At 38.1% G+C, this 14,170-nt stretch overlaps 1 protein-coding gene across 1 annotated transcript in view; it reads left to right on the top strand.

Annotated features, from left to right (window-relative positions):
* Positions 1 to 14,170, top strand: part of LOC126259554 (glutamate receptor 1-like) — a 545,373-nt gene that overhangs the window by 269,133 nt on the left and 262,070 nt on the right. Inside the window, exon 3 of the mRNA XM_049956439.1 lies at positions 12,665 to 12,792. Within this exon, the coding sequence (XP_049812396.1) occupies positions 12,665 to 12,792 (128 nt within the window). The remainder of the gene's footprint in view (positions 1 to 12,664; positions 12,793 to 14,170) is intronic.

The raw sequence follows: 14,170 nt of genomic DNA, 5'->3' as shown, positions 1-14,170 counted from the left end.
AGCATCATAATGATGAAACATTTCGAACAATCTGAATTTTCCAGTCTGGTGAAATATTTTGAAGACATGTTGCACAAGAATCAGTACCTGTCAAACCCTTACAGCCCCTCAGAACTCATCCGCATTTGCTTAATCAAATTGCCTGAACATATACGACATATTATTTTGGCAGGACGTTGCAAAGACGACATTGAAGCTTTTCAGGGACTGTTACAAGAATTGGAAATTGACACTGACAATCGCGGAACGCGTAAACAGGAGCACAACAATTACAGGTCACATCCGTCACAATTCCGCGATGAAAGAAATAACAACTGGACACGACAAGGCTATTCTTACAACGCAAATCGTGACCAAACCAGGCACCACCCTTATGACAACCGTTGGCAGAATAATAATTACAGAGAAAGATCGCACTTCCGTAGTAATAAATATCACAGAGACAATGAGAGAAACAGACAATATGGGAACCAAAATAATTATTATCAAGGGAGACAGAATAACTTCAGACGCAACGGTCCACCGCGCAGTTACGACTCCGGGAGAACTTCTCCACTACATGTCCGACAAACAAGAAACTATGTAAACTACCGACAAAACGACAGACCTGAATTCCATCAGAACTGGTGTGATTCAAACAGGGCAGGGCCCTCTCGGCAAGGTGAATTTGTAGAAGTTAGGTCTCCTAATCCCAATAACGACGCGCGCCAACAAAGAGACAGACAATGATTCGCACCGCAGGCAGCCACGTGCGCCGGCTGGCTCAGCGAAAAATAACATAGACGCTAACCTCGAGAAAAATTTTAGCATTCCTTACTGACATATACAACATGATAATTGCGTTTAAGTTGTAACTCTGCGTACTACGAAGGGTAAACGTTTGCACCACATTTCACTTGTAAAATCGTTTATTGAAAGATAATCTGCTTATTAACTTTGTCTTTGCCATAAAACTTTTCACTTTACAGTACTAGTATGCGTTGTCAGACTTTGAAACTGTTATCATGCAACAATGTTTTGAAGTTAACTATCCAGTCTAGAACCTAGGGAACATATTTAGACAGTAATTACCACTGCATTGTTAGAGTGAAAAGGCGCCACAGTGTTATTTTGTGTGTACATTCTTGCCTGTTAATTGCACGATTACGTAACTACTATAAAGCTTACATCCTTAGAACATATACTGCTAATGAGATTTTAATGCAACATTTTTGTTTAGTTGAAAAGGCATTCTTTATTTGAAGTACTTTCTGTGAGATTAAAGATGACATAGTATTTGGTTTCTTTGACAGCTACACGATTATATCACGACGCTACTAATGTGTGACAATTTACATTGTTGCTTTTGCGGTATATCTGCTTTATATCTGCACAGTTTTTCTGAATTCTTCTGGAAAGGAAAACATGATTTAGTAGTAACTTTCGTGGTATAGCTACAATGAGACAGCCTTTTCTGTAGCACAACAATACGTTACAGTATAGTACTTTCTTGATCACGGTAATGTACGTAATAACTACGATATCTATATGCATAGCATTTCACTTTTGTTTATCATGAGGTAAGTACATTGACTTCAGCAGAACTTAGCTTTCGGAGAACGATAACTATGACACTTCCACATAATTATCTTACAGCAAGACGCACATTTAGCGCTACAGTACACGTATTTGAGTGATTAATTTTGTACTTAAAACATTTATTTTTAAAGATTTTTGAATTACAAAGTTTTCCGTGATACATTTCATTCCATTGCTGTTATCTGTAACACCTGAGGGTATAATTACATTATTCCCCAGGGGGTACACGCTTACTGTGTGTACCATGTGTTTGGCAAGCGCAAGGAGCCCTAGCTAATATGGTAGTTGCTTATACAACTTTACACATCCGTACCATGTTTCTCTAACACAGAATTACACAGCTATCTGATCTTTTAACTGAGAGAGACAAACTTTTTTTTTTACTACATCAGTGACACATGTTTACGCAACTACACAGTTGGATAACTTCACACTTGTGAAATTGTATTTTGTCTGTACTTTGTGAACTGTTCATATATTTTTTCGGAACCATTGTGATACTATGAGACCTTCGTATGACGTATTTGGTATGGGATCATGAGTTTTAAAGTACGTTTGAGGTAGATGACACTATTGAAATGAGCAGAGAATGTTTTTTAGGTTTTGACATTTGCAGAAATTTGAGATTTGGCTGAGTCTTTATGATATTATTACGACGACGATGTGTATTATGCTGTTGAGGTATGTTTATGATCAATGAGATGATGCTATATGAGGTATCTGATTATGCTATGTATTTATTATGATGAAATATTGAAGACTTGTTGATGAATATGTATATATGTAATAAGGTAAGGAATAAGGAGTAGTGGTTAGGGACTATGGCTTGTGAAAAAGGATGATGGAAACCAAGAATCGTACTTTAAAGAGTTGTGAAATGTGTGTAAATGCGTGAATGTATCACAATGCCGATGAAATTTTTTTGGACACTATTATATTTAAAGGATTTTGTTTCTACACATTTGTAACGCAAATTCTCTACCTGTGAAATTTTATATGAGACTGTCACTGTAGTGCAAACTGGTGTAAATATTTCGGTAAGAAAGTTAACTGACCACCTTCACGTAATGTGTCGTGGGCACCCAGCTGCGTGACAGTCGCCTGGAAAAAAGCCATTAGTGTGTGCCTTTCAGAGGCACAGGTGGAAAAAAAAAGGAGGCCATTACACTCGCTATTAACATTTCTTTGTAGAAAGCATCGCAAATACGACACGCTCAAACTTGAAAGCATATGATTACACTGTGGAGCTTGTAATTTATGATATTTACTAAAATGCTTAATGAAATGATGAGAAACATTTTATAACTATTGTCTTTGTAGTTGGGAGATTGCTCATTTTGTTTAATATATAGTATCTAGCTCCACTGCAGCATTGGTTAAAATAAAATTTTATAGATGTACTAATATATATATTTTATGGCTACAGATCCAGTAAATAATAATTTTATGATCTACTTCCAAAAAAAACGAGGGAGCACAAAAAGACATTTCCCTTCACAGGAATTGCAGAGATAATTTTTGTCAATGACTTGGTAACTTTTTTGGTACAGTAAGTGAAGGTGATGCATCACTCTAGTGTTAAGATGTGACATAGGTATTAGACATGGCCATTTTTACTGTAATATTTTTTCTGTTTGAGCTTTGTCATGTTTAGGTGTAAGTTGTTGCATTTGCTGCTGCTGATTGCCATGCATAGTGCTACTGAATTTCACTTTGTATTACTCTGTTAAGCCAGGTTTACTACTTATTTATTTTTCTTGTTTGCTGTGCATTGCCTTATATTAGTTGTAATATTGCATTTGCTTTGCTAATTTATGCTGCTTGCTTTGCCAATTTCCATTTTTCTGTCATTGCTGTTTGTGTTAATTGTTTTGTGCTGCTGCATTGCCTCGTCCCTTAGTTTAGCATCTGAGCTCAGTAGATTTAAGTTAGCTTAAGATGGGGTAGGCTATATAAGAGAACGAGTTGTGATGAATTGGAAGAAATGCATTGAGAAGCTCTAAGAAAATGGTTTGGCCAAAAAAGTAGTGTACAGTGGAGAAAAACTATTTTTGAAAGAGGATGTGAACAGAATACAGAAAGCATGCTTGGATAGGATTTTTTTGGTGGAAACAAATGTTGAAATAAGACGAAATATCTATGGAATGAAGTTTTAGGTTGGACTGCAGTACCATATGTTACACTGAAAACAAACCCTGTCTTTTCCTCCTGTGTTATTCTGCTATGTGTTTGTGTACTCTTGTGTCTTTGTGTTTTTCCTGTCTTTATGTGTTTAGCTAAAACGATTTATGTTGTAGAATTTTTCTAGTACTAAGCTACATTCACTATGATGAGGAATACTGTTATCCTCAAATATAATTTGCATTTATAATATGTTATTTTCTTTGTAAAGATGTTTAGACATTATTTATTCTGTTCTGTTTCAATGCTCATGTGTGAAATTAATGTTTCGAAAACTATTCTCATTATTTTATATATTTACTTATATCATAATTCCTGTAACGCTGATGTATATGTTTATTTCTGTTCTTTTGTAAAGCTTGTATTACTACAAATGTTATCTGTGTTGTTATGTTCTTTAATGATGTATTTTGAACCTTTGTTATTGTATTCTCATTTCGTAAATTTAAAATTCTATGGACACCAGTTATTCAAATTAAGTTTCATTTCACTGCACTCGTTTCTGTTGGTCATTGTATATGGACAATATGTGAGAAGTAGGGACTGTTAGTGCTTGCACGTGTGTTAATAATTCAGCAAGGGACTGGTTAACAGCATTGCTGGTTCTAAGGTCAACTCCAAAAACTTTGTGAGTGCAAAAGTGGTGGTTTATTGACTTGCTATATTGTCCGCAAGACTCTTCGATGGTGATTGTGCACCTGCACAGTCGCAACAGATGGCTGCTGGCCGTCTCTATAAGGACTACAGTCGGTCTGCATCTTTGATGGCCCACCAATACCATTATTTCTACAAGGACTACAGTGGGTCTGCACCTCTGGTGGCCCACCAAAACCATACTCTCTACCAGGACTACAGTGGGTCTGCTCTGTGATGACCTAACTAACAATATTCTCTATAGGCCCCCTGGCTCAGCAGCTGTTGTGGCTGAGCACCCGAAGGATAATTTGGAAAATATTTCGAGTAGATTTCCCCACCAAGTTATATCTGGGTGGAGATTTTAATTTGCCAGATATAGACTGGGAGACTCAAACGTTCATAACGGGTGGCAGGAACAAAGAATCCAGTAAATTTTTTTTAAGTGCTTTATCTGAAAACTACCTTGAGCAGTTAAACAGAGAACCGACTCGTGGCGATAACATTTTAGACCTTCTGGTGACAAACAGACCCGAACTATTTGAAACAGTTAACGCAGAACAGGGAATCAGCGATCATAAAGCGGTTACTGCATCGATGATTTCTGCCGTAAATACGAATATTAAAAAATGTAGGAAGATTTTTCTGTTTAGCAAAAGTGACAAAAAGCAGATTACAGAGTACCTGACGGCTCAACACAAAAGTTTTGTTTCAAGTACAGATAATGTTGAGGATCAGTGGACAAAGTTCAAAACCATCGTACAATATGCGTTAAATGAGTATGTGCCAAGCAATATCGTAAGAGATGGAAAAGAGCCACCGTGGTACAACAACCGAGTTAGAAAACTGCTGCGGAAGCAAAGGGAACTTCACAGCAAACATAAACATAGCCAAAGCCTTGCAGACAAACAAAAATTACGCGAAGCGAAATGTCGTGTGAGGAGGGCTATGCGAGAGGCGTTCAATGAATTCGAAAGTAAAGTTCTATGTACTGACTTGGCAGAAAATCCTAAGAAATTTTGGTCTTTTGTCAAAGCGGTAGGTGGATCAAAAGAAAATGTCCAGACACTCTGTGACCAAAATGGTACTGAAACAGAGGATGACAGACTGAAGGCCGAAATACTAAATGTCTTTTTCCAATAGCTTGGTAGTAAAGGATGTTGTGTGCAACTTTGACTCGGTTTCAAATAGTGAAGTACATGATCTCAGTACATGGCTTGTAGAAAATCAACTAACGTTAAATCACAGAAGACTCAGTTTTTACAGTTTCTAACACACAATTCAACAAAACCTGACGTTTTAATTTCACAGAATGGGCATATGATTAATGAAACTGAACAGTTCAAATTTCTATGTGTTCAGATAGGTAGTAAGCTGACGTGGAAAGCTCACGTTCAGGATCTTGTTCAAAGACTTAATACTGCCATTTTTACTGTTCGAACGGTATCAAAAGTGAGTGGTACTTCGACATGTAAATTAGTCTACTATGCTTATTTTCATTCACTTGTGTGGTATTAATTTTTGGGGTAACTATTCCCATTCTAGAAGGATATTTTTAGCTCAGAAACGGGGGGTTCGGGCAATAAGTGGTGTGAGTTCACGAACCTCTTGGCGACCTCTTTTCACGAGTCTGGGTATTTTGACATTGGCCTCTCAATATGTATATTCCTTATTGTCGTTTCTTGTTACCATATTAGTTTATTCCCAAGAATAAGCAGCTTTCACTCGGTTAATACTCGGCAGAAATCAAACCTCCATTTGGATCCGACTTCCTTAACTCTTGTGCAAAAAGGTGTGCAGTATACTTCTGCATCTATTTTCAATAATCTGCCACTCGAATTCAAAAATCTTAGCAATAATCCACGCACTTTCAAATCGAAATTGAAGAGTTTCCTCATAGGTCACTCCTTCTATTCTGTCAAGGATTTCCTTGAAAAATTAAGCTGATTCTTAATGTATTGCTGATAGCGTTTACTTAAAGTTATGGACTGACTTTTTTCGGGTTCATGAATATTTATTTTTATCTGTTTATTACTTTTATGTTGTAAGTTCATGTACTGACACGCTCCATGATCTTGGATATTTGCCCCTCAATTTGGTACTACGGAATTTGACGTGTAAACTAAAAAAAAAAAAAAATAATAAATGGGTCGGTCAGTGTGGAATGGGCTGACGTCTTGTCACAGCCCCCTATGCTCTGTCCTTCTCTACTGCCGTGCCGGCGCTTGACTTTACGCCAAAACACTGACAACCAAGGAATACATCAGCTAGTCGACCACTATGACCTGCCTTATTGATTCATAAAAGACCACATTCACAGGATTACTGTTTATTCCGTATATTTCCAGTTGATAGTTCACGAGCAGAAAATCTGTTCCAATTTACAAAAATGATTGACGTTAGGAATGTATGACTACAATTTAGCGCTTATGTGTGATGACCATTCATCAGAACGGGGAAAGTTACATGAATTTACATGACAACTTTAAAATTTTCAGGAACAGTGCTAATGTGGGAAGACATGGTTTTGTTCCATTAGTCGAGAATAAAGGTCAGAATAATCTTTCTCTTGTCTCAAGGACTAAAACAATATCAGTTGACGGCGGCACTGTTGCTGAAAATTTAAAAGTTGTCATTTGAGTTCATGTAACTTTTACCATTCTGATGAAGATCGTCTTAGAGCTATCGATATCTGGTTAATGTGATTTTTTTAAAAAAAGTTGTGTGTCTCCGTTTGACTGTTACACTTTATATAATTGCCATTAATATTTCATCAACCTGCTGTTTCATACTAGTCAACGGAGGTAAGGGTTTCACTGGTTATTCAACTAAGAAGTAAATCGATGATTTTCTCGTCTATCACATTATCTTTCATTACACATTTTTGACACTATTCTTCATTTGTTTCTATTTCACAACAATCTCTTCGTAGCTACGTACCTGACATACCATCGTCGTCATCATACAGTATATTCAAACAATGCATTCCCCTGCAGTCATCTTGCCAACCAGTTTTTTTCCATTGATATGTCAGATATTTTTATAGGAGCGTTTATTAATAATCACAATGGAAATATCTGATGATTACCAGTACCGATTTAGTAGCAAACCATCTTCCGATAACACCTTCCATTACGACTGTAATGTGACAAGTCAAGGAGCTTTTGGTATGGAATTCAGTAGGATGACATACGACATGCTTATTGCAGCCGTTGAGGATGAAATGATGTGGAGATTGTTTGCAAAAAATATGAAATCGATAAAGTAAAATAACTCTATTGTGATATCTAGAGTTAATTTATACACGTTTAAAATAAGGAGTGATCGTGGGTTCTCCATGCAACTACATAAATTTGTAATGCATCCGGCGCTGTATTCCTTACCAGATATCCCATTAAATTCGATTTTTCTGTTAAAAGTTTTTTATTTACTACTTTCACCATAAACTATATCGAAAATTCATCAAAGGACTTTTTCCTCATTCTTACGATTCTGTTTGTCTTGAGTCCATACAGCTAAACTGCGCTCATTCAGACTGCCTTATAAGAAAAATAAAGAAGAAAAAGTGTAAAAAGCATGAATGTAATCAGTAAATCAAAGTTCCTTGTCGAACCCAACTTAAAAAGACTTCTATACTTTCCCAACTGCTATTTATTTATGTTGGTTGCCCGACGAACGACGCTGCCACAGGCAGGTAGCAGGAGGAGAAACGACCCTTAAGTGTTATTGCAACCGAAAAAACTGAAACACGACCAGACGTCTTAGGGCATCCTCATACACATAAAATCAATCCGTGGCTTCTACAGCAACCTGTGTGAAGTAATGTATTTTGGAAGATGAATTGTCAGCGGGAAGCACTACCCACGTGAATGAATGAATCTCGTCACATAAAATCGTTTCAGTGGTCTTGATCAAATGAAACCCTCAAAGCCACTGTATGTGAAACGCCGCTAACCCGTTAGGCAGAACAGGTTGGGGTCTGTTTCATCTCAAAATTGTAATGTATTGCAATTTAACAACACATTTACAACCAAAGCGGCACATAGACGAACCTTTACAACTACGAGATTCAAAATGCAATTCTTTCACAGTTGAGGGCCTCCATACAAGAAACGTTAAAAATCAACAACATAAAAATGCAGTTACAATAGCAAATAAAACAATTTCTTATATACGTCACAAAAAGGTGGAAAGCAGATAGATAGACAAACACAAACAAGATGCAATACAAACTGCTGAAGGCCCACAAAAAAATTTCAAGATTTTAAAATGAATTACCGTAACCTTTCAAAGGCAGAAGCCTGCAATGTTTAAGCTTTAAAGGTAATTTTAAGAATAAGGTTCCGAGGCTGAAGACCCACAATTAATTTTCCTAAATTTAAAAAAAATACAATCATAAGCCTTAAGTTTTAAGTAGATGAAACCGGACTAAAGGAAAAGACAACATAACGGCAATAACTTTTCAGCAAAGATCCACTTGCCGGAATTCAAACTTACTTACATAAAACACAGTAAAACCAAGATTTTTCTTTTATCATTGGCTGTGATAGATTATAAACAGACAATTAAACACCGGTGCGAAAGACAGTAAAGACAACAGCACTCAGAAGCCTCCAGGGGGTCGGTCTCCCCTCGTTCACTTAGGTGAGACAGACGGTGAGCCCACCTGCACTTGATCCGTCAGAACCCAACCAAGGGACAGCCACGGACCGACCGACAAACGACTTGCTTGCCACCAATCGGTACATGAGAAATCAAACACAAAATTTTACGGGCGTGATTATCCACAATGGATATGTTTACGTATTACGCTGTCAGAACTACTGTCTGCCCTCACAGTTGCTGCCTGGGCTGGTGGCGCCGTCCTAGTAGAACACGGGCAGCAACGATATATCGCACTCAAAGACTAGTTAAAACACTGGGACTGTTGCACCGAAGAACATTCTGTTCTGTTGTGAGGTAGTACAGGGTACTTAGTCCTGCTAAGAGGAAAACCATTGTCTCTATAGTCTGACAACCTGCTTTCAGTTGCCTTTTTAAAGAATCTGCTCCAGAAACTGGAGGTGTTGGCAACCATCATAGTCTGTTCAATTTCATCCCGTGTCCCTCTCTTAAGAAAAGTTCTACAACAGTCGCCTGACAGTGTTTTGTTCACCATTCAAAATTAGATCACAACTCGGCTCTGTGTAAGTCGATTTTGGGCTTATGAAGCATGACATATATAAAATTCCATAGGATCGGCGGGGCTCAACAGCAGCAGCTGCAGCAGTGTTCTCTTGAAGGCTGCGGACTGTTGGATCGCCGAACTACTGTATCATGTTGATTTTAGAATCCGGGAAAAAACCCGAGAAGACGTTTAATGCTTGCCAGTGTTGAAAAAATGTTTTTCGAAAGTCTGAATCATGCTATTGCCTCCGGGTGCAATCCAAATTATGTTAACGGTCCTTTTATCGTGTTTGTAAAGACAGATATGTCCTTCTGTCCAGGTCAACAGTCGAACAAAAGTAATAAATAATTCTCTGTAAATTGTAAGAAGTCATTTCGGGTGCAACACAAAGTTATACTCCCCCTTTTTTGCGTATTTTTCTACGTCGATTCAAAGACTTTGACAAGTAAACAGTTTCATTTAATCTGTGGTCCTGAAAACGGAGATAAAGATGCAGAAACAACAATCCACTGATACTTATCACTGGCATTGTTGCATACGAATGTGTCGTAGTATACATCGAGTACACAAGCAACTCTATGTTTTTTCACTGAAAATGATAGAGGTTTGCATAAATCCTGACTGATTAGCTTTATACGGAGCTTTTAGGGGATAACAAGAAGCTTCTCTTCACATCAACTACAGATTTCTCTATAGTAATACCTATTAATGACATCTTCCCTAATATTTGCTTGATCTAAACTTCGTAATTTTTGCGATTTCCTTTTTCGTATAATTTCCTGAATGTGTTTAACCATGTCGATGAAGCTTGGAAATCAGTAATGTTCATCATTTTCTGAGTCGTCGTTCAGTCACATGAATCTCCCTCGGTAACAGAGCATGACTCTTACGATCAATTCTAAATCTTTCGAATGATTTTTGTTTCACACGTCTGCGAGTTTCACTTTGACACATATTTCGTACTGCGTGTAAATCTTTCTTCCATTTATACAACCCGTGCTCAGATCGTATGAAACAAAATGGCTTTTCACACTGCTTAAATTTAACGGTTTTGTTCTTCTTTCGTTTACCCAAATACTTTACAACATTTTCTTTGTCGCTGAAGGCTGCAACTGTTGACGTTTCCTTTGGGCTTGAGAGGTACTCTATTTTTGTTCTGGAATCGCAACAACCTTCATTCGAAAAATTCACAGAATTGTCCGATAAATTTCCTGTTTCTCCTGAAGTTAACACAATTTCTAACAAAATATTGACATCACTGGAATGAACCACCAAGAAACTAACTAACAATAACACACAGTCTTCTGAATAGAGAGTTTTTTTGCAAAGACTTTCTGTACCTGGGTTATTGATTACTTAACAAAAAACGTTCTTTGACTAGTGAGGTGATGGTACGACTGACAAGCAACGCTTAGGAGGCATAGAATACGATCCAGTCAAGGGCCCGTGTGGCTCGAGCCCTGTGTTACCGTGCCCTGTTGAACACTAGATGTAGCACTTTTTCTTGTGCTGCGTTCTGAGTTAGTCTGTTCTATTCCTGCTTTCATCTTACTATGGATGACGTGTTCTAACTTTTAAGTCTTAAGAAAAAGTAGGTGATTTCGGGATTGCATACCATGTTCTTCATATTTTATCATTTCAAGGTTGAAAACATTGATATGATTCCACTCTATTATAAAATTCTGAAACCTGCACAGAGCTGGCATATGCCAAGAAGTCTCAAAGAAAATTAATTCAGTTTTATCTCCATTGCTAACCCTTTGCAATACCACAAAAGCAACTGCTAATTATTGTGGGTATTAAATGAATTGCAGATTCGAACGAATAAAAAGTGTGAACAACTGTGTCAGAGTAACTATAACCGGAAACTGAAATTAAAATTACAAATCACGATCGCGTTGCGCCACTTTATCTATTTACCGATGAGCCGTCAAGCAAGGATATGTACCTATCGTGTTGCGCATATATTGTGTGTTACACCCACAGTAGGGCTGTACATTTTTCCGGCGGTCCGGAGAGCTAGAAATTTCGCAAATTCCAACATTTCTTAAAAAACTTCCTTTGCGTCTTAGCAGGTAATATTTTGACATTGTGTTTCTTTCGGTGAATTATTTCTGTATTAAAAAAAAATTAGGGCAGCCACATCGTCTAGTTCCCTTGTCAGTTAATTTACTCAGCCTCCATAAACAGGCTAGAACCCGTCATCCATAGTAAGATGAAAGCAGAAACAGAACAGACTAACTCAGATCGCAGCACGAGAAAAAGTGCTACATCTAGTGTTCAAAAGGGCACGGTATCACAGGGCTCGATCCACACGGGCCCTTGATTGGGTCGTATTCTGTGCCTCCTAAGTGTTGCTTGTCAGTCGTACCATCACCTCACTAGTCAAAGAATGTTGTATGCCAAGTAATCAATAACCCAGGTACAGAATGTCTCTGCGAAAAACTTTCGATTCAGAAGAATGAATAGCCTGAAAGTTGACATTTAACTAACAAAAAATGATTACTATGGCTTCTTTGGCGCTCTCAAAGGTCCTAAAGGATGGAAATCAACCCAGCACTGTTAGTCCATAAAAACAAATCTGTGATAAAACCGAGCAGAACTGAATGCAAGCTTGAGTGCAAAGATTAATGAGTTTGTTATTGTTGTCGAGGGCAAATACTGTGAGTGAATGGAATAAAGCGCACAGTATATCGACGACATTCGCACCGGAGTGCAGATGTTTTCAGTATGCATATATGGGAGCTAAGAAATCAATAGAAAAGCAGTTACTCTGTAACAGGCCACCAGATACCTCATGTTCTTCATGCCATAAAGCTCAGAAAATGCTGATGATCAACCACCGCAGTTTAGTTGGTGAATTTATGACCCCACACACTATGTACACATTTTTCTCCAACAGCTCGTAGGTTTTGACGTTTTTGTACCATGGGACGTAATGGGATGTATGTGTCATTTCAGATACTGTAATGGATGGTATTCCACAAGTATCTGAAAGCCCTGGGGGCAGCAACTACTAAAAATATTTTCAATTATTTTGCATGACTTCCGAGTTGTAGCTGGATGTACCTAGATTTAATCGAGACGCATATCTTTTTGTTTCAGTCTGCAGCCAGTTTTCGAGGGGAGTATTTTCTCTACTCGGAGCCGTCAGTCCAGACTCGTTCGACACGCTGCACTCGTACAGCAACACCTTCCAGATGCCCTTCGTCACGCCGTGGTTCCCCGAGAACGTAAGCAGACTGATAAATTTGCTTCTAAAGAACAGATAGATTATAGAATTAAGTTCGTCGACCGTGAAGTTTCATATGTGGAACAAACTGGTAGGAAATTTTGAAGAAGATTTACTGAACATTTGCGTAACAAGAAACAGATTAAACGGCATTCTGCTTTTGCTGAGCACATAAAATCTAATGGCTACCGGCCCCCAGAGTTGAGGAATTTACATGTACTCCGTATGGCCCACGAAGGAAAAAAGCTAAATCTTTTAGAGGAAAGGGAATTTCTTAAGGATTCCACCGCTAAGAAAGTTAGATTACTGAATGATGAACTGCTTAGCAAAACCAGTTTCATTATGATATTATGATACCCACTACGCTAACCTACTTCCATGTACTCGACTTTCGCCTAAACGCGTCGGCAACTCCTCAATACCGCAGCATCACGTGGTTGCATATCGATCAGGCGTTGTCTCGCTATAATACATCGATCACAACTAGAACGGCAGACGGCAGGGCAAGCACCATTAGCGGTCCTCCGTGTCGGGGACCTATTCCTCCGCGTTGACACGTGTACGTAACTGAATCGCCACATATTCCTCGGCGCCCTTGCTATATAGGGCACTGCAAGCCAACACGTCGGCAGTTCGCTCCACCGAAGCTCTGGGCTAATTCATGCTCCTGCTCTTAGCAGCCAGTAAGTCAGAGCTTGGGATCTACGACTTTCCAGCGATATTCTGAGACCTATCTATCGACAACTATGCCGAACACTCTACCTCCGTTGTTAGGCATTATCAGTGGCGTAGCCTTCAACTCTTACTACGTTTATTCCCTGCGTGTTCCAGGCGCGTGCCTGTTTTTGTGTCATAAGTTGTGTCATTTTTAATTGAGAAGAGTTTCTCATTTGTTATTAGATCTCTCAAATATAGTAATTAACCTTTGTTTTTGTTTACCTGAGTCTCATTATTGCTTATTAAACATCTCCCCGTGCGAGATATAGCACTTAGCAATACTTCTTTATCGTGAATGTGATGCTATCTTATTCTTCCCTTTATCTTTTAACTGAATTTTTATGTTCTGACTTGTTATGTTTTACTGTCATTTTGAGTTAAATTGTTAGGCAAGTTTTAACAGTTTCATACTTTATACAGGTAACTTTACGCCTACACCGCTTGTGTCTTTGCACTTATGTCACTATACCCACACTAATTTATTTTAATAATTCTTATGTTCACCTAATTTATTGTTTTTCACATACGTAATTCAGCTGTGCAGCCGGTTTTATTAAAACTCATCGCTTCTAAACATAAACAATAGCCACCATCTAAAAGTCAGAAGAATCCAATTATGTCACAAATCATGATATACTGTGAATCAGTATAATTACATCATG

Source organism: Schistocerca nitens, chromosome 5, assembly GCF_023898315.1.
Source record: "Schistocerca nitens isolate TAMUIC-IGC-003100 chromosome 5, iqSchNite1.1, whole genome shotgun sequence".
NCBI lineage: Eukaryota > Metazoa > Arthropoda > Insecta > Orthoptera > Acrididae > Schistocerca > Schistocerca nitens.
The sequence above is the reverse complement of the archived record's forward strand: the minus strand, read 5'-3'. Positions and strand labels throughout refer to the sequence as shown.